This window comes from Octopus bimaculoides, chromosome 6, assembly GCF_046866305.1.
Source record: "Octopus bimaculoides isolate indiv1 chromosome 6, ASM4686630v1, whole genome shotgun sequence".
Classification (NCBI taxonomy): Eukaryota; Metazoa; Mollusca; class Cephalopoda; order Octopoda; family Octopodidae; genus Octopus; species Octopus bimaculoides.
The window spans coordinates 48,826,839-48,849,338 of NC_142933.1; the positions used below are offsets into that span (position 1 = coordinate 48,826,839).

The 22,500-nt window shown below is 35.9% G+C and overlaps 2 protein-coding genes across 11 annotated transcripts in view; one reads left to right on the top strand and one right to left on the bottom strand.

Moving 5' to 3' along the window:
• Positions 1-22,500, bottom strand: part of LOC106880743 (uncharacterized) — a 120,486-nt gene that overhangs the window by 83,240 nt on the left and 14,746 nt on the right. For 3 of the 10 annotated variants that reach the window (XR_016242256.1, XM_089353845.1, XM_089353846.1), the window contains exon 1: positions 21,142-21,513. The exons of 5 other annotated variants lie outside the window; for them this stretch is intronic. The gene's annotated coding sequence lies outside the window, so the exon portion shown is untranslated. Of the gene's footprint in view, positions 1-21,011; positions 21,528-22,500 lie in introns of those variants that run through there. 2 more of the 10 variants (XM_089353847.1, XM_089353848.1) reach the window with 2 other exon arrangements.
• The window catches only part of LOC106868173 (uncharacterized), a 39,947-nt gene continuing 39,719 nt past the window's right edge, over positions 22,273-22,500 (top strand). The window contains exons 1-2 of the mRNA XM_014913317.3: positions 22,273-22,362; positions 22,462-22,500. The exon at positions 22,462-22,500 is cut by the window's right edge and continues 43 nt beyond it. Of these exons, the coding sequence (XP_014768803.2) occupies positions 22,293-22,362; positions 22,462-22,500 (109 nt within the window). The 5' untranslated portion in view covers positions 22,273-22,292. The remainder of the gene's footprint in view (positions 22,363-22,461) is intronic.

A 22,500-nucleotide genomic window follows, 5' to 3' on the forward strand; every position in this document is an offset into this window, starting at 1 on the left:
GGACTGCGGTCCAAAAGCTTGTCACAATAAGCCGTACAAATTTTTAATGTCTTTCCTTTCATAAGATGCCTGTATTTCCTCAGACAAATTACTCCACCAGGTATCTTTGAGCCTCCTTAATTCCTTTTGCAGTTCTGCTTTCTGCGCTCTGTATACCTTTTCCATTTTTCTTTGCCCTTAATGTTTAGGTTAAGAAGTTTTTCATAAGTAGACCTCTTTGTTGCCAGTAGCTCATTTACCATTGCATCATTGGAGTCAAACCAATCTCTATGTTGTCTCCTCTTAAAACCCAGCACATCCACTCCAGCCTTATATAATCCTTCTCGAAAAGATTGCCATGAACCTTCAAAATAAATATTACTGCATCTATCCCGAAATAGCTGTGAGACCTGTGGCTGTTTAAGTTGTCCTACATCAATTTTTTGGGGGACTCGCACACCTGCACTGCGCTTTCTTGTACGAACCCTGAATTTGAACTTAGCCCTAACCATTTTGTGATCAGTATCACAATCAGCTCCTCGCAATACTCTGAGACTAAACAAATCCTGTAGGTCAGATTTCCGAGTTAATACAAGGTCAATCATGTGACCTTGCTTTGATCTTGGATGAATCCAGGTGACTTTATGTTTCAGCTTATGGTGAAAAAATGTGTTCCCAACAGCCAACCCTAGTTCAGAGCACATTTGTAGCAGGTGTAAACCATTTTTGTTCACCTTATCTATTCCATACCGCCCAAGTACATTCCAAGCACTATTGTCCCTGCCAACACGTGCATTGAAGTCGCCGAGCACAACCAACTTCTCATTCAGAGGGACTGAGAGAATACTACTTCTAAGTTCCTCATAGAATGCATGGATATTTTCTTCATTTGCTGAGAGTGTGGGAGCATAGATGGAGAAAACAGTCACAAAGCGTCCACAAGAGAGAGGGATCCGGAGTTTCATCATGTGGTCATTTATACTTTGTGGTTGTTCTAGGTCTTTCAGTAAATTACTTCTAATTGCAAATCCAACATCAACCTCCGTTTTCTCTCCCTTTGGCCTCCCAACCCAGAACACTGTGAAGCCGGTTGCTCTTTCAACAAGATGATCTTCACCTGAACATCTTGTTTCGGATAGAGCTGCAATATCAACATTAAGACGTCTCAGCTCCTTAGTTACTAGAGCTGTTCTTCTTTCAGGCCTATCCGCTCGAGCCAAGAGAGTTCTCCCATTCCAGCATGCCAAGTTAAGTAAAACCTTTTTCCTCGCATACTTTTTATTATTGCTTATATTTCTTCGTTCGTTCCTGCTATATTGAACCACCGTTAGCCGCAGTAAACTAACCAGCAGAGTGCGGACAGACGATTTTTAATGCACCTTTTTTAGCACCTTCCCAGTATATCCAGGTGAGCAGTGTTCTCCTTAAAAGGGCTGCTCAGACACAGGATTCTCCACTGAAAACAGCCCCTGTCCATGAAGACATGTTAGCAATGTTAAGATAAGAACCCTGCCGCCTTATGTGCAGATTTGTAACTGTATGCTTCCAACCGGTCAAGTCTGCATACGTCGCCACTCCTCCATCGCCACAGGACTTTTCTCTCCTCCTTTCTTCTTTCTTCCTCTCCTCTCTTGCCCTTCTCACTCCTTTTTCCTTCCCCCCATCCATCCTTCCCCCTCCCCTCTCTCTCTTTCTTGTCACTAATTTTTTCTCGGGTCATACTAAAATGACTGTGATTTGACAGTGTTTTGTCTTGTTGGGGACATCTGTACTTCATTGGATTTTAGTGACAAACGCTTGTACAACACCTTTGCCACTCTCTAGTTCAAAATAGTATAATCCAGTGACAAGCAAGAGCAAGATGACTAGTACTAAGTTGACTGCAGGTTTTATATCAGAGTATCCTCTCCTAGGCTTTTCCTCAAAAGGAGACTGCAAGCCAGCAGTGGTAGATCAATTTGAATTCGGAGTTTTATTCTCCTATACTGGTTGTCCTAACCACAACCTCATAAAAAAAAAAAAAAGAGCCGAGTCTGCTCCCACAGAAGTCATGGACCTGGTTTTATGTCGGAGTGTCCTTCTCCTAGAAGAGTTGCCTTCACTTGGCTAATGGGCCTCATCTACCCCACATATATAAAAAAAACAAAAAAAAAACAATATAATAAGTACATAGAAAAGTCAATATAAAAGATATAGATATGAAAGGAGAAAAGTAAATGCAATGGAGATACATATAAAATATAAAATATATATAAAAACGATGTGTAAAAAACACATAAATACAATGTGTAAAAACACATAAAAAGTAAATATAAAAATATATAAAAAGTAAATATAAAAATATATATATATCTTAATATATAAATCTGAAATTGTGTTTGTGTGAAGCCTTTTTGAAAGTTTATAGAAATCCACATTTTCCACTTTTTCGTAAAAATTTTTACATCAATGGAATTTTCTCGATGTGAACTTTCCAGTGCAGTAATTAGATTTTTAAAATTCCGTTTACTTTGTGCGATTTAAGGGAGATTTGGCTGTTGTTTCTAGCAACTTTTATATTTCATCCCTTCTACCTGGAACGCAATTCTTACACACGCGCTCAACATAAAAATATAGAGAGTAAGAGTTAAAGAGGGAGAGGGAGAGAGAGAAAGTGATACATACAACGTCATAGATTAAACTTTCATCTCAGTGTTCTTTACCTATTTTTCATAACATAGATATGTAAAAACACACACAACCACACATACATGACCTGTGACAACAACATACACATTGCTCTCAATCTCTATTCATTTCTCCCTCTCTTCCTCTCTCGCACGTATACACGTGCAAGTAAACACAGTCATTCACATCGTGGTATATTTACAAAACATTGATGGCATAACTACAGAGTTGTATCCCCCAACTTTGGAAGGTCATAACTTTCATAAAAATGAACATTTTTTAATGAAATTTTCTATGCATATACTATTTATTATGTAGATTCCAAATATACAAAAATTTTCGGTGAAAGTGTTTTGGAAGGAGGTGGGGTACAATATTCTGAAATTCCACTTAAATTCCTCTTAACTTCCAGGAAAATGAATATTTTTTCATGAAATTTTGTACAAATGTACCTTGATGTATGTACATTTCAAGCATGTAGGAATTTTGAAGGAAACAACTGCAGGTTATTTTTGAGAAGTGCTCCCCACTCGGTGATGTTTCGGAGCAAGTCGTCCATATTTGTTTCATTTTTCTCTATTATGTGCATCCTTAGATTTCTAATGAAGTAATAGGCAGTGAAGAGAAGCAGTCATAAGAAAACTTTTAACTACCCCTATTCTTTTCTCTCCCCCTCTCTACCTCTTCCTCTCTCGCTCTCTCAAAAGCATACACATGCAAGTACACAATCATTCAGTAAAATATAACTCATGTTCGTCAATGTTTTGTAAATTTACCACGATTTTCACTAGGGTGTTAGGGTTAGGGTTTAGGATTAATGTTACGGTTACGTTTTTTAGGGTTAGGGTTAGGTTTTAGGGTTAGTGTTAGGATTAGGGTTGGGTAATCGTGCGGGTGTTAATCTGAAAAATTACAGATATATGAAAAGTACCGACCCTGCCATCTATTATAACTGTAGTGAAACTAACACCTCGATCGCCATTACATACAAAACTACCTATTGCCATTAGATACAAAACTGCTATCACCATTCTTCTCATTTAAATATAAATAAACGCGAGCGTAGCAGAGAACATCTCCTTGTCATCACGTGACTGATCATTATTCGAATCGGCAACTTCTTCGAACCGTTCCCGCCAGAACGCAAACTGACCAATCACAGCCCTTAATAAGGTCACGTGATAGTGTTTTTCTACTCCCGTCTGGGAGCCCCCTTAATGCCTTAAATAGATCAACTCATACCACAAATTTGTCTTGGTTCAGTTTCTCTTTGAGATCTGTTCCGTGTACCACACAGCAGCAGCAGCAGCAACCAGCGACCACTTCAACAGCTTCGTCCAGCCAACGATGACCACCGCCGTCGCCACATCAGCAACATGAGTCTACGACTACTAACCAGCATCATCGTCATGACCAACACGATTCTATGATTACTACTAACCAGCATCAATCTCCACCAGCGTCAACAGGACTTTCTATGTACACCAATCCAAGCACATCTCTCTCTTCGATTCTGTTAGGTGACTCAGCTTCACCACGATAATAAACAGACAAGAGATCTCAGCCAGCGACGAACATCTGTATAACAAGAATCACAGGCCGGTATCGATGCCACAACATCACAACTAGTGATCAGCTCTGCCACACACAGCCTCAACTCACTTCTTTCACATACAGACTCATACTATTGTGTACTTAAGAACTGGTATAAATGCTTACGTGTTAATGACTCTTTCTATCTGCTGTAATAACTCACATACACATACGTGTATCACTCACATACACACTTTTCTTTGTATGACGGCCTGTCTTTGATTATGTTCTTATATGTCACATTCACACTCACACACAGACATACATCTTTAACGCCATAATAAATATTTCTGTTATTCATCTTATACGGTTGTGGTCTTTCATTACTGGTCATCTATGTTATCGTAGTATAACATTTTATGTATATCATCATTGATATATTTTTTTGTGTTCGACCGTGTGACACGTTTAAATAAAAGGAGTCCTCTATTTTTCTATCCGTCACCATTTCTCCTTTTTGAGTTTGCACGGTCGTTCCTTACATAACTTTTGCTGCCATCTATTATAACTTTTGCATAAGTCATCCTGTTAATAGGTGCTGATCATGGAGACTCAGACAGTGGTACTAGTGTTGTACAAGTGTTTATCACTATAATCTAATGACGAGCAGATGTCTCTTTATGGTGACTTATTTGTCATTCTGTTCTAATGAAAGTCTTGTAGCAATGGAAAAATGGCGACATGTGCAGACCTACCCAGTTGAGAAGCGCATAGTAAGTGTGCTTCAAACAATGAAAACCTGTAATGGGACTGAAAAGTCATCTGAAAGGTCATGGACAGACTGTCAGAAATGCTACAGATAAAGTGGAAGCACAAGGAGATGGTAATCATTTGTGAAGACGGTACAATTACCATATATATATATATATATATATATATATATATATAAGAAAAGGGAGAAAAAATATATTATGGATACTTATTTTATTTGTATCACAAGTATCCAAGTGATGCAAACATTAAGTTTAATGTTTACATCACTTGGATACTTAACATATGGCACCTGTACCCTGCATTGCCTTCCTGGCACATGTAAAGACATTCAAGTGAGATCGTTGCCAGTGCCGCTAGACTGGCTCCTGTGCAGGTGGCACGTAAAATACACCATTTCGAGCGTGGCCGTTGCCAGTACCGCCTGACTGGACTTCGTGCCGGTGGCACATAAAAGCACCCACTACACTCTCGGAGTGGTTGGCATTAGGAAGGGCATCCAGCTGTAGAAACTCTGCCAAATCAGATTGGAGCCTAGTGTAGCCATCTGGTTCACCAGTCCTCAGTCAAATCGTCCAACCCATGCTAGCATCGAAAGCGGACATTAAACGATTATAATGATGATGATGTAGTCCTCATCTATCTTATCTAGTACATTTTTTAACACCAATTTGAATTCCTCTGAAAAAATATGTAATCATTAGCCTTTTGCAAGGGGGAAGCCATGAAGGTATCTGGTCACATTGCGTTATTTTTACATCTACAACTCTTAACATTGTTTGAATCCTGTGGATCAGAAGCACTGTTTATCTAGTAACCAGATTGAAACATGTGTAGGAACTTTTTATGCTTATTTTATGTCAATTTATATTCTTTTAAATTTTATTTGTATTAAATATTTGCTATGTTTTTATTGTGATGCAAATAAAAAAAGTATTCACAATATATTTTTTCTCTGTTTTCTGATGTTAATATAAATGTACATTAGACAGTTTATCCCTATATATTGAGAGAATTCTCCCAAAGCATAATTGATAACACCAGTTGATCTCTGGATTTTATAATCCCTAAGGAGGATATTACATCTTTAAATTGACTATATATATGTCTCTGTGTGTACTATACATATACACAAACATATATTATATCCCAACTCTTTTTTCCTTCTTAAACTGAGCATGGACCTAATACCTATACTGTGCATGTCTTTTTGACTTATTTTTGTTTTCGATTTGCCTATATATATATATATATATATATATATATATATATATAATAATATTAGGGACAAAATCCAAAATTACAGGTAAAAACTCAATTAAAATCAATTTATAAAAAATTAAAATTAAAATAGGTCTGCACATGTCGCCATAAAGAGACATCTGCTCGTCATTTATTGTGCTTTTAATTATTAATTTTTCTATATGTGGTAGTGGATTTTCATCGATGAGTTCTTGAAACTTGGTTATTTTCCCTAAAACTATATATATATATATATATATATATAATATATTATTAAAAAATATGGCAAAAAATCATATATTTATTAATATTTATTAATTACCAGGAAGCTAGCACATTTAAAGAATCAAAGAGATTCAGAAACAGTATCTGCAATCTCACCGGATTAAAGTACATTTTTATATATGACGTTGACCACTAACGTGGACATTCAATGTGCTAGAAATAGATCACATCTTGTGTCTAATAAGACCTAAATTGTTCTCAACATGAAATATAGCGTGATACCAAAACGTAAGCGGGCAAGACATTTAAAATCACCGAAAAAGGAACATTCTTAAACAGGGACCGGTTTCAAATTTAACAATCTTACCGCCTGTCTATTTCTCTTTCCATTACAAACCAGGCTGAAGAGAAATAGACAGTCGGTAAGATTGTTAAATTTGAAACCGGTCCCTGTTTAAGAATGTTCCTTTTTCGGTGATTTTAAATGTCTTGCCCGCTTACGTTTTGGTATCACGCTATATTTCATGTTGAGAACAATTTAGGTCTTATTAGACACAAGATGTGATCTATTTCTAGCACATTGAATGTCCACGTTAGTGGTCAACGTCATATATATATATATATATATATATATATAATAATATTAGGGACAAAATCCAAAATTACAGGTAAAAACTCAATTAAAATCAATTTATAAAAAATTAAAATTAGATTGAGCTTTATAGATAAAATATATATAAAATATATAGTTTTAGGGAAAATAACCAAGTTTCAAGAACTCATCGATGAAAATCCACTATCACATATAGAAAAATTAATAATTAAAAGCACAATAAATGAGTATAATATAAAGTAAAGTAAATATCATAAGATAAATATTATATTTATCTTATGATATTTACTTTACTTTATATTATACTCATTTATTGTGCTTTTAATTATTAATTTTTCTATATGTGATAGTGGATTTTCATCGATGAGTTCTTGAAACTTGGTTATTTTCCCTAAAACTATATATATATATATATATATATATAATACAAAGAATATATATACATGTATACACACATATATGTACATACTTACATCTACATGTGTATATACATGCATATCAGGGTACAGGACGTTAGAACAATAAACTACAGACAACGGAACGAACATATAGGAAAACGGAAAGCCACTTGGAATATCCCTTCATCAGCTGTCTCTATTCTATCTAGACGTTTCGAAGATAAGACAGAACGTACTCTAGAATAGTCTCTTCCTGAGTAGTGGATCAACCCACTACACAGAGGATTCCAAGGTGGCAAACACAAACCAAGACAGGAAAAAATGGACAGTGAAAACAACATTCAAAAGCCGTACGGCCAAACGCAAATCTGAGGTAGAACGCTAGTAGTTCGTCTTGCCTTCACAGCGGCTGGAGTGAAAAGAAAGTTGACCACAGGTCACACGAGAGCAGACAGGATGGTGGAGGGAGGAAGGGACAGAAGGGTATAGCAGTGAAGTAGAGGCCAGGACAGAGGTATAGATAGAAAGATGGAGGAAGACAGATAGATACACACACACACACACATTTGTATGTAAGTATATATATATATATATATATATATATATATATATATATATAGGGTGTGAGTGGGTTTCAAGGACATATTTGGTAATTTAATAAAACAACTATTTTAGTGAAAACCAAATGTATTTTAACAACAGTTTGTGCACATTTTGATACATTTTCTTATAAGATTATTCTATGAATCTGCCTTCAACAATGACTGCCTTCAGCAATGACTGCCTCAATGCAAGACTGGAATCGTTGACATGCCTGCACTAATTGATCCTTATTTATGTCAAACATAATCTGGACAATGGCAATCTTCAATGAAACTATGGTGTTGTGAAGATATCAATTAGTCTCCCTTTCAACAACGCTCCAAATATAGTTGTCCAAGGGTTTCAAATCTAGCAAATTTGGAGGTCACAACTTTGATGTTACACGATTTGATTACTTATGCTTTGCTGTGAAGGTATTGGGTCTTGTTGAAATATGTATGGTCTTCCACTATGTACTTCATACCTCTAGGGCTTAACAGCTGTGTCCAGCACAATGTAACCAGCAGTATTAATTCTAAGACCTTGTAGAAAGATATGAGGCGGTATGATATGACCTTCATTACTCACCACTCTTAAAACCAACACAGTTGCTGGAAACTTAGTGTGCATTGCTGAGGATATCAGATAGATCTGCACATAACCAACTGTCATTTCTCTTGTTAGACTTTTGGTCTTGGTCAAAGGTTTTCTCATCAGAAAAGAACCAAAGCATGCCATGTTCATGTGGTCTTTTAACCCTGTTAAGTAACCACTTGGCATGTATCAAACAGTGTTCCTGTGTCTTTGAAGACATGAATTGGCCACTCTTCCATACATATGTCCTCATGCAACACAGCTCTGATAGTCCACTCTGATACCAAAAGTACTTTGGCAATGACCTTCATTGATTTTCTGAGATCAGCAATAATGTTTTGGACCTGTTGGATGACTTGCAGTGTTTTATAGTCTCCAAATATTTAAAATATGTTTTTCTCTCTTTGGTACAGTTGAAACATTCCTACCATAGGTTTCCAATTCCATCAGAATTTTGAGAACAAAAGATCTTGCAATATTTAGAAAGTTTAAGATAGCTAGCTGGTAGAATCATTAGCACACCAGGCAAATTGCTTAGCAGTATTTTGTCTATTTTTACATTCAGAGTTCAAATTCTGCTGAGGCCAACCTTGCCTTTCATCCTTTCAGTGTCAATAAAATAAGTAATAATTGATTGCTGAAGCTGAAGTAACCAACTTAGTCTCTCCCTTGAAGTTGCTGGCTCCATACCAAAATTTGAAACCAATATTTAGAAAGTTGGCAATTTCTAAATTGCAATATTCCACACGTGGAAAAATTGACTGCATACTCTTTTCATTTCTTGCATTAGCATTTTATCTTTCATGTAGGACTTGAAAGAAATAAAATCTTTTAAATGGTTTGAAGAGAGTAATATACTGATAATTTAGTGTCCTTAAATACCCTTTACTCTCTGTATATATCATCATTCAACATCATGTTCTATGCTAGTATGAGTTGGATGGTTTGACAGGATTTGACAGGCCCAAGGACTGCATTGTGCTTCAGTGTCTGTTTGGCATGATTTCTTCAGCTGTATGGCTTTCCTAATGTCAACCGCATGTACTGGGTGCATTTTTCATGCAGGATAGCAGAATAAAAATAATAGTATAGTAAACAGGTAGACAAAAGAGAAATAACAAGCTGGGGGGGGGGGGGGTGCCATGGTTGCCATGGAAAAGAGAGAGACAGAGAGGCAGGTGCAGTGTCTGAGGAGGGTGAAACATATGGTGGTGGAGGAGGAGAGATAATTTTGACACACAGTTGAGGTGGATGATATGTGAAAGCATGGGTGGAGATCAGAACAATGGATAACAAGTGAAATGATTCTGGGTAGTAAGAAAAGTGGTGTCAAGGAAGAATAGCAGTTAGAAATGGGCGGTAGTGGGTGTCTTGAGGAGGGCCCAGTTGTGCACATGCACACACACACACACACACACACACACACACACACAAATATATATATATATATATATACACATATATATACATCTGTAAAAATATGTGACACTTATTCGTTAGCCATGATAAAACTCCGAGTTTCGGATGCCGAGGGTAGTGTAATTTTCTCCAAAAGTTTCTTAGAGTATATTTCCCTTGATGGTATTGGTCTGTTTTTCATAGAATAATCGATGTGGTAGGCATCCGAAACTCGGAGTTTTATCATGACTAACGAATAAGTGTTACATATTTTTACAGATAAATTCCTCTATTTACATAATATCGAGGTCTCTTTCTTTCTTTTGTTGTCCTTCCTATCAATATCAATATATATATATATATATATATAATAAACAAACTTTATTTAGAAGTGCTATTTTACATACAAGAAAGTAAATTTCAAATGCAAAATAGCTTTAAAAACAGTTAAGAAAGATTAGATATTTACTTTTAGAACATAGAAAAAAGTTGTCAGATACACACATATACACACAAAACTCTACTGGAGCTAATGTTGCAGTCATATTGTTCTTGTTAATTGTATTATTGTTGTACTTAATCTTAGGTTAATCCTCATTGACCTAAGATCAACTTTTAAAACACACTAGATAAAGTTACTTATCGTGTTCATATTATTGTTGTTATTGTTGGTCATTAAGGAGTTGGTGGGTTGGTGATAGTGGTGGTTGTATAGGTTTGAGCGTCAGAGGCCTATACAACCACCACTATTACCAACCTACCCACTCCTTAATGACCAACAACAACAATAATAATATGAACAAGATAAGCAACTATCTAAAATAAATGACAGTGACAAGAGATAATGTGGTACCCTAGCACATTTTAAAAGTCAAACGAAATATCTTTGATCTTAGGTCAATGAGGATTGACCTAAGATTAAAGTGCAACAATACAATAAACAAGAAAATATGATTGCAACATTAACTGTAGAGTCTTTTAATGTGGTTGAAGAGCCTTTAGTTCAGCCGAGAAAAATCATTCTACCTACACTCCATATCAAACTTGGAATTATGAAGCAGTTTGTTACTTTCACTATATCTGTAGCACATTTTGCAGAGTAAGCAGTGAAAAGATAAAATCTGGAGTATTTGATGGGCCTCAGATCAGTAAATTGATGAAAAATGGGAACTTGGTAATTTCAATGAATTGCATTGAAGCAGCAGCATGGAATTCGTTTATAATAGTTGTAAATGACTTTCTGGGCAACAAGAAAGTAGTAAACTATGCTGAAATAGTTGACAGCATGCTAGAAAACTTTCAAAAGCAAATTTTGAGCATAAAGCTGCACTATCTCCACAGTGACCTTGATAAATTCCAATGAAAACGTTCTCCCTGCTCAACACTTGTGTCACCAAGATTTTCAGGGAACATAAAGTCAATGGGACAAAGCTATCAAGGCAGATGGGACTTGCATATAACTATTGCTGGAACTTGGCTTGTGATCTCCCTGAGGTTCAGCACTCAAGAAAAGTCAACCAAACACAAATTCATGGGAAATTAGACATAAACAATGATGTAATTTGTCTGTAGGAGGTTAAAGATTTTTACTTGCTTTTCAGTAAGATTTTAAGAAAGCATGTGACTTAGCTCTGCCTTGAAGCCACAACCTCTTATATACAGACTTTCAATCTACTTTGTACCTCAACTATGAACTGGTATTTTCTTATCTTTGTGTTCAGAACACTTATCGTCCAGGTTACAGACTCTTTTCCATGCTCTGTATCTCTCATTCACACATACACATATTTGTATAACACACACACACACTTGTTCACATGATGGCCTGTCGTATATATTGTGTTATTATTATTATGCCACATTCACGCACACACAGACACACAGTTTACTATTCTAATAAAACTTACTTTTTATATATCTTTAACGGTTGTGTCACTCTCTTTCCTTGCTGGCATTTCCTCGCATTTCACATGTGATTTCTCTTATGTATATTATATATTGTGTCGACCGTGCAGTGCGTTAAAAGGAGCTTGTTTCCATTCGTCACCATTTCTCCTTGGTTTGCACAGTCATTTCTTACAGTTTTATCAAAACTAGAGATTATTAAAGATTTTTTTTTCATGACTTAAAGGAGGAAGAGTAGCACTTAAAACTTTTTTTACAGAACTTCTAAGAAAAAGTTATGCTCAGACTGGTTTTCTGACCTGAATGCTTGTAACAAAGTGTACACCCCTAAAGTTACCCAGGAAACTGGATAGAGTCATAAATCAGGTAATAGATTAAGATTTGAACACAGAACAAATGTCATACAGGTACAATGAAGTATCTTGGTTAACATTTTGTTGTATGGATTATCCATCCTCACTGATAGGAGAGTCATGTAATTTAGAAATACCAGAAGAATAAATATCAAAGTGTTGTTCAATTCCAGATAAACATAGACTGAGTAGAGCCATAATAAGAATTATCCAAGCCTTGATCAGTCACTCTCTTATATATATAAAACTAGCAGAAATACCCGGCGTTGCCCGGGTTAAAGAGAATAATGAAATCTAAAAACGCCGTCTAGACTACGCATCATCTTTATATATAGAGATGTATATAAACACACGCACCCAAACACACGTATATATATGTATATGTATATCAATATAAATATATGAAAGTCAATGAAGTTTCGTAAAAGAAGGTGATCATGTACATACTTTCTTGCTGTTGTGATTATAACACCTCGTTGTAAACAATGTTCCTTGTTTTCCCTTGTGAAGCATATACAAAATAGGTTTTTTTTTGCTGCCCACTCTTGAGCAGCCAACATACAGTTGTCCATGTGAGAAGCAGGGCTCTTCGAAGAGAAGACCAGCTACAGACAGTGTTTGACCTTGAGATTTGTTTATGGACATGGCAAAAGTCACACGAAGGGGGAATTGTAGTCTTCTGAATGTAAAAGGAATGTCTGCTCCTGATGGAGTAAGAGGAATTCTTGGAATAAAGACGTCATCCCCTTTTGCACATCCAGAAAGAATGGTTGCCTCGATAACGTGTGACATCATTTTCTTTATCACGAGTCGTGTTCCATTGCAAAGTCTTGGTGGTTCCAGATTGCGGAGCAGCATAACAGGCGTTCCAGCTTTAAGTGATATGTGGGGAGGTAGTCCTGGAGGCTCCAACGAATTGAGAAATTCAGGAGGAGAGTTCACCACTTCATTTGTATCTGGAACTGTATCAACAGACTTGTAAGTTTGAAGATTGCCGGGAAGAGAATGCATCAGGTGTTGATTAATTTTTGTAACCGCTACGTTTTTTGGAGCTAATATTGCTCTTTCACATAGCCAATTGTGATTTTGGTAGTTTTGTTTAAAGTTGGGAAAGACTTTGTGTTTGAGGTCATCTACAGAATTAACAACAGAACAAAATGGCCGGAGGTCTGCAACGAAATAATTTTACTCAACACTTTGCAAGTGAATCAGTGCAGGCAAAGATGCGTCTCATTACTTGACAATTTATGCACCACATTGCAGAAATCACAATGTAAGTATATCTGAAAGGGTAGTTTTACACTGTTGTACCGTTGAATTACAAATAATGCTCATCTGTTATGTTCGGGTTAAAATTTCATCAACATCAAAAATATATGAATTTTCATGGGAGTTATGGCCGTTATGCAAAGAATATAATTTCCAAATTTCATAAAGATCCATTCAGTACTTTTGACGTAGTTTTGGATAAGAAAACAAATGACTAATGTGTGTGTTTGTGTGCATGTGTATGTGATGGGTGTATATATGTATAGATATCTGTATGCATGTATATATGTATATATGTGTACATATTACATGTACATCTATATATATATATATATATATACATCAACACATATGTATACATATACATGTATGCATATAGATCTATCTATCTATATATATATATATCTATACATATACGTGTACGTATCTGTCATTACAGTATCGAAATGGTGTACATATACATCTATATGTATACATATACATCTCTCTCTCTCTCTCTCTCTCTCTCTGACAGTATCTGTCATTACAGTATCGAAATGGTGTACATATACATGTATATGTATACATATACATCTCTCTCTCTCTCTTTCTCTCTCTGTGAAAGTATCTGTCATTACAGTATCGAAATGTGATTGTTTCAGTTAGTGGAATAGTTTCATTTTTAAAGTGAAAGTATTTGACATGAGTGTTTTTGTTTCACTTTTGACATGTAATACTTAAATACTGGAGGAGATATTATGTTGCCGTGTGCTCGAACTCTGCAAGAAGTTAAAAATTTTTTTTGACTAAAACACAACTGGAACCCTAAGTAAGGCATGTGTAAAATTTGAATGAAATTGGTTGCGTAGTTCTCGAGTTTTAGGGATTCACACACACAGACAGACAAACAGACAGACAGACATTCTCATTTTTATATATATAGATAAGGCATGGCTGAGTTGTTGAGAAGCTTGCTTTCCAACCATGCAGTCTCAAGTTCAGTCCCACTGTGTGACACCTTGGGTAAGTGTCATCTATTATAACTCCAGGCCAACCAAAGTTTTGTGAGTGAATTTAGAAAACAGAAAGTGAAAGATGTCCATTGTGTATATGTATGTCATTATCGTCACCATCACCATTTAAGGTAATCTTCAAGTTTAGTGAGGTAAAAAAAGTAAATAAAAATACAAGGGAAATAATTTAACGTCTTACTAGTATTATCCGTACTCTCCCCACCCCATCCGTTCGCGAGCGCGCATTTTTTTCTTCATATTCGTTCACAGCAAGTTATTTTACACCTATTAGACTAATTTTTTAAAAATTTTGAGCTCGGGTCAAACGCTTTAGTTTGACCGTTATTTCCCTATACTGGAAGATTACCATAAGTTGTTGTGCAGCCGGTACTATGATATTCAATCACGTGTGTGATTTATATATAAACAGTTAACTTCTATCACGTGTGTGATTTATTTATAAAGAGCTAAAAAAAAAACACACATTTCAGAGTGGTACGGATAATACTAGTAAGACGTTAAGTTATTTCCCTTGTATTTTTATTTACGTTTTTTACCTCCCTAAACTGGAAGATTACCACCATATAACATACGCCTTTAATTCAGGTATAGATTGGACAGCTTAACAGAATTAGGTAAACCGCAGGGCTGCGTAGAGCTTCATTGTCAGCTTTGGCATGGCTTCTATGGCTGAATGCCCTTCCTAATGCCACCCACATCACAGTGTGTACTACGCATTTCTTTTTCATGCCACTGGTACTAGTGAGATTACTAAGCAATTTGCAAGACAGAAAAAAAAAGTGCAGAGAAAAGGGAAAGTTAAATACTTCCAATTGGGAGTATTTGAGGAGGAGGAGGAGGAGGTGGCTTTATGCCAGAAGTGTTGAACAGCTGCATAGCTTCCCAAAGTGGACGATTTCAACTTACAGATGGACGATGGGCGAATTTCTAGAAAATGGTGGGCGATGTGAACATTTTGTGGGTGACAATGAATTTTTAGAAATTAAGTCTGCATTTACTGATATCTAGATATGCCTAGAATAAGGATGTACTTTTATCGATTTGACTACTCACATGAGACGGACTTCTTTATCGATCGAATATTTTTGTCACAGTCATTGAGATGGTTGTCATGCGTGCTAAAAATAGCAGCCGAATAGGCCTAGGCCTTAAATTACACTCCACTACAATTCTTTCTTTTTTTTTTTGTCATAATCATATGAAGTCCCGCGTAAAGAATTCAAATTCGTAAAAATTTTCTGAAAACTCCGAAAAATAAAAAAGTTATGAAGGGTTACATGCCGTGCGTAATTCTGTGGTTTCATATCAAAACAAAAGTGCTATTTTCAGGATGTTGACAAAATTCGCAGTCACGTACAAAATGATAGCTTTGAAATCGGGTTTCTTGAGTGGGTGAAAATGATCAAACTTTAAACCTCTATAACTTTTTTAAAATATTTTTCCGGAAAAAGTTGAATAACTCCAGCAATTTAGCTTCGAAAAGTACATTAATGAGCCAGATTCTAAAATTTTCGATAAACTTTAATTCTTGAAATGTTGGCAGCCAAACAAACTAGATCCGTATTTGCTCCAGTAAAGACGTGTTATCTGACTCTGCTCTATTGACTTCTTCTCTTTGGGAATACCATACTGCCTTTCTGATGCCGTCTATAAAAATTCGTTTTCACATTTTCACTTTACTGATGCCTCCACTCAAGAAAATTTGTCAACAGTACAGTAGTGATTATTTATCGTTTGGATTTATTCCCTCTCCTCAGAAATGTCAGTTACCAAAATGCCTTCTTTGCCATCAAATATTGACCAACGAAGCAAGGAAACCTTCACGTCATCGAAGCAATGAAACCTTCACGCTTGAAGTATCACTTTGATGCAAAGCATTCTAACAAGAAGGACAAGCCGTTATCATACTTTTTGCAACTGAGCTCCTTTTCAAAAAACAAATACAAACATTAAACACGCTACTTCAGGAAACTAGTAAACAGGAGAATGACGGGTTGATTGCATCGTACAACATTGTATTGCTTGTTGCTAAGTCTGGGAAGTCTCACAAAATTGGAGAAACATTACTTCACCCAGTTATCGAAGAGGTTTTATCAACTGTTATGCACGAAAAACGCGATAACATTATGAAGAAGATCCCACTTAGTAATAACACAATTTCTCGACGCATCGATGAAATGGCCAACGATGTCAAACATCAGCTCATTAATATTCTCCAGCGTTCTGAATTTTCTATACAAGTGGATGAATCAACTGTTGTTGACAATCAATGGTTGATGATAGTGTATGTTTGGTATTTCAGCGAAGACCTTCACCCTTGTGAGGGAATGCTGTTCACAGAGAAATTGCTGCTTGATTCAAAAGGTGCAACTATTTTTCACACTCTCAAGTCTTTCCTTTTTGAACATAATATCCCACTCAGTAATATTCTTGCCTGTGCGTCTGGTGGATCCCCTTCGACGATTGAAAGATGACAAAGGTTTTTTTTATCTCTCCTAAAACGTGAAATCTTCCACTAGATACTAACTGTTCATTGCTTAGCACACCGGCAGCATTTAGTGACAAAAAATATGAACAGTAGATTGAGTGATGCGCTACTGTTAGTTACCAAGATTGTGAACAAATTGAAGTCCAGTCCCTTGTCTGGTCGAATTTTCCGTCAACTCTGTCTGAAAAATGATGAGGACCATACTAAACTCTTATACCATACCGAAGTGCGGTGGCTTTCAAAAGGAAACTGTTTTACGCTTTGTTGAACTGTTTTATGTATCTTTTTCTTTGAAAATGCTTCCCTATCCGTTTCACTGATGGCTGCAAGGTGCGATATCTTTTTTCTTTGTGATATATTCACAAAATTAAATTATTTGAATAAGTTATTGCAAAGAAACAGAAAAACTCTCGATTGTAAATCATTTATCACTACCTTCATTTCGAAATTGGTGTTAAGACTAACATTTCAAAACCTCAGTTCCATCAATTTCCACAACTTGGTTCTTTGAAAGACGAATTGATTGATAAGGATTTAACTACATATCGCAGCTATTTACAATCATTGCACGATAACATGGTGGAGCGATTTCAAGATGTTATTGCGCTGAAAATTCCAAATTGGTATAGCAATCCGTTTGAGGTCGATGCAGTCGATTGCGAGGATGATGTGCAGGAGGAATACATAGAATTATAAAATGACAATGACGCCACAGTGCAATATCGCCGTAATGGAAAAGAAACTTTGTAGTACCATCAGAGTATATTGAATTCCTACCCCAATCTGTGGAAACATCCGAAATTACGTTTGCTTGCCTTCCTTTCCTCATATCTGACTGAATCTAGCTTTAACCATGGAACTTTATTTTCCCATAAAAGAATTGGACTGGATGTAATACGAGGAGACTTGTGGCTAAAGTTGTTAAGTTTGAAACCGAATGTATCTGCACTAGCTGCACCGCACCAGACACATGGTTCTCATTATAAAGTTTTATTCTTTTCCTTTATAATACAATCATTAATTAATATTTGCATCGGTAGTTCTGATCAATGGTTCATTTGGGGAAAATGAAAATCAGTGTAAAAGAAAGTGCAAATTTCTAGAAGTTAATCTGTCTGCATAATATAGAGTTAACGTTAGAATTTTATTTACACCAATGACAAAACTAAACCCACAATAAAGGATTTGTAAACAACCGCGTATTTAGTCCAAAACGGCACTAACAGGCAACAAGTCTACGATATAGTGTGTGTGTGTTAAATGATACAGGGTGAGGGTCCTTGGGGATTTTGTGTTGAGGAGGGGGGTTGTGTGAGGGGTTTGGGGGGGGGGCGTTGGAGCATTTTTTTGTCCGATATGTGGGCGATATTGCAATTTGGCACAGAAAGTTTGGGAAACACTGAGCTAAAGTATGATAGAGGGACAAGCACAGGTGTCTTGCTATAGAGGAGGTATATGCTACTCCATATTACATTGGGGTAGGTGGAAATAGTTGAAGAAATAAAAGAAGGTAGTGATAAAGTGCCACTACAAACTTTCAAGGGGCAAGAAAGTAAGCATACGGGAAGATATGAACAGTGGGTTATGGAAAGGGTGGAGAGAGGTGAATCTAGTGAGTGATGAACAAGGGTGGAGGTACAGGTTGATGGGAAATATCAGTATGGAGAGATGTAAGGTGGGGGAGGTGGAAGTGACTCGGAAAGAATAGATCAGAAGGTAAGGGGATGATGTGTGAGGTGTTGGAGGGAGATGTATGGCACATGAAGTTAGCTATAGTGAGCGAGGCATGATAGCAGATATGAGAAGGCGTAGAGAAAGATAGCAGATATGAGAAGGCGTAGAGAAAGATAGCAGATATGAGAAGGCGTAGAGAAAGATAGCAGATATGTGAGGTGTTAAAATGGAAGAAAGAGATAAGTGAAAGCACAGAAAGAAGGTGATCAGCGAAAATAGTGTGGCTGAGGAAGGGAAGCTAATGGGAATAAGGGATGGGAGTGGTTCCAGTGGGGAGAATATAGTACAAAGAAAGGGGGAGAGTAATATGTGCTGATACTGCCCTCAAGTGATCAGTTGCCAAAGAGTGCCATGGATAGAAGAATGATAGAAGGCTGGGGACAAATGGAATGAGATGTGGGAAACGCTTGACAATGCAGAATGGGTTATAAGCATAAACAGAATGCTTTTAACCTTCTACCATTCAGATTACTTTGTCAAGTGTAATGCTTATATCTATTTGCATTATTTTGAATTGATCACGCACTATCACCTAGCTTTGAGATTTAGATGATATGATTGGTTATCCTAAAAATGACAATGTAGGGTAGGTGTGAAAGGCCATATCTGGCTGATCTGAAGATAAAATAGGTAAAATATTTTGACCGGATATGGCCAGTTTGAATACTAAAGTGTTAAGACATCATTTTTGCTGTGGTGTATGGATCTCCTTGAGCACAGAAAATCACAAACCATCTTGTTTTGTTGTCCTCACCCTCACGAGGCTCAGCATCCTAAGATCAACCTTCGTTACTTTATCCCATGTCTTCTTAGGTCTCCCTCTTGAGCACCAGGCACTTGTTTATACAGCTGTTTTCATGCAAACACATTACACGAACAAACCAGCAGTCATTTCTATTGCACACTAATCCGATTGCTCTCATGCCTAATAAGCATCAATGTCATACAAGCGATGTTCGTATCTAATCAACCATGTCCAGCCATGGGAAAATATTATCTTGGAAACTGGTGAGTGTTGGCAATAAAAAAGGCATCCTGCTATAGAAAATCTGCTTCAACAAATTCTGTCTGACCCATGCAAGCAGGGAAAGTCGACGTTAAACGACATTGATAATGATGATGATATGTGTTTGTCTAAGGGGGTACATCGCACTTCCTTTCTAAGATGGGTAAAAACTGAAGGAGACGTGGCTGTCATTTCTAAGAAGCCGGTAAAACACGAGAAGTACCTCAGTTACCTACGATATTGTCACGCCTGATGGGGGTGAGCTATGTTCAAAAGCAATACAAACAGGATAACCCTGTTGTTTAAAGATCATTTAGGACATCATTATCCACTGTTTCCCCCTTTTCAGACGTTGAGATATGATTTGAGGTAGATTTAGCGTCAGTTTCTAGCAGGTTGAGCGATCACAAAGATACTTCCTCGTTGGCTCTTTAAAAGTTAATAGGAGTGGGTGTAAACCTTTTTTTGAGCATAGGTGGAATCCACAACACGGTACTTGCGCTGAACTGATACGGATATCTGATTGAAAATAATACTATGTTTCACACTCAAACAGAAGGTGTTCTTCCGAGATATCTGACACGTGGTAAAATAAATAAAAACTGATGCAAAAAATAACCAGAGAAGAAAACAAAAATAGAAATGAGCATAACTCTTTTTCTTCTTTAAACATTTATACGTGGTTAAACATAATTCAGTAATAATAATCACTATTTTCCAAAAATAATCTCTAAAAGTCGTTTGGGGAGCACAATGGAATATACAAAATATATTTGTGTGAATTTTAAACAATATTTCTATGTAAATAAGTATAAATATTATTTGGGAGAAGATCTGTAAAGAGTGCGAAGAGAACTCGACGGCGAACAATAAAAAGTGTACATGATGAATTTAATTCAAACTTATAAGAACTTAATACAAAACTTTATAAAAACTTAATATAAACTTATAGGGCAGGTTATGGTGGGAATTGCTTGACAGTAATCTTGATACATTTGAATGCAAACACTTTGTCTTTTAAAATTTATGATTATTCATTTTTGTTTGTCAAAATAAATCATTTGAGGTTTTACAGGTGTAAGAAAAATTATTAGATAGATAGTTACTTATGAGATTTTTAAAGAGTAATAAATGAAAGAGAAAAGAACTTAATACAAACTTCCTACAAGTTTAATTAAACCGAGATATAATTCCACATAAAATTTTTAAAAACTTCACAAATTAATTCTGAAGTTTCTTACCTGTGGTGAAGCAAGCTTAAGTGTCTACGCAAGCCTGTTCTTATTGTATGCTTGTGTTGCAAGTAGATCGTAACAAAACATATTTTAAAAGATTAGACATATTTTGAAGTGAGAAATTAAAACAACTCACCTGGTTTAAAAGAATAACTACAACATTTGTTAGTTCTAGTATAACTTTTCTTCTTCTCGCTGGTAGAAGAAAATGAATCAAAAACAGTTTTGTACAGTTGAAGCGAGTACTTACAACGTAAGTAACGTGTATAACGAGGGATGTGTGTCGCCTGCTGTCAGATTACACCTGATTTCCAAATGGGCGGGGCTGTGTGTTAGATCAGTCAAGTGTTTGGTTTAGGTAGTTCACATTTTTTATTTATTCATTTATATGTGAAACCTAAACCATGTTTCCATAAACTTAGAAGCAAAAAAAAAAGAAAATGTTTGGTTAGATACATACAAGCATATGTATTTGCCAATGCGTATGTCGGGAATTTATTAAAAAAAACTTAATTCTTATGGACAGAAAAAAGTTTAAATTATGGCCGGGCAAAAGAAAAAAAAAATTGCGAAGTTTATTTATTATGAAAGGTATTTTTGTATTTGCGACTTTGGAGATATACAAAGCAATTGAGAACTGAAATTATTCGTGGATGGTTTGCTGAGAGCTTACTTATTTATATATTTAGATAATATTCTAGAAATAAATATAAAATTGACAAAAATATATGTTAATTAAAAACATGCGCTTATGAAAAGAAATATCTCCCTCATAACAATGGAACAAGTATATTTTATTGTAAAACAGGGTTGACAATCTTTCTAAAGGGAGATAAGTGAACTCGTCTTAAAATTTAAAAAATGACGACTGGTCTTCCATAGTTAACAGAGAAGTCAAGATTTACTTTCCATGTTTTGAAACACAAGGGTGATAGAAAAAAATTTGAGAGACGAAAATTATCACAATGATCATATGAAATTTAAATAAAAATTATCATTCATGTATAGTGAATGCCAATTATATTTATGAAAACTATTTTATTTAAAATAGTGATTATGAAAGAGATTATTTATATCATCCTCCGAATAAAATATCTTTTTCTTAATAAAAGTATTTGTTGATTATAAGATAAATAATATGTTCTTTCTTTTTAAAACCCTTGGGCTATATGAATTTATTTGGAATGTTCTTTTTGGCAAACGTGATTTGCAGTCGAGTTTAATAGCTAATAGGTTGAGAGGGAAATGACGTCACTCGAGTATCAACACCGCCATTTTTCACTGTACATGGCGCAGGACGTTGTTTTTGGAGTTCGAATCATGGAAGACCAAGAAGCTATATTAGATGCATTAACTGGTTAGCATGTAATTCATTATTGATCCCTTTATTCAATTTAATACCAGAGAGTCATTATATATTATCTAATACGTGTCTTTGTTTCCCATTTATCTGCAGAAGTTGAGCGCAAGGCAAATAAGGAAATTCCTCCTATAT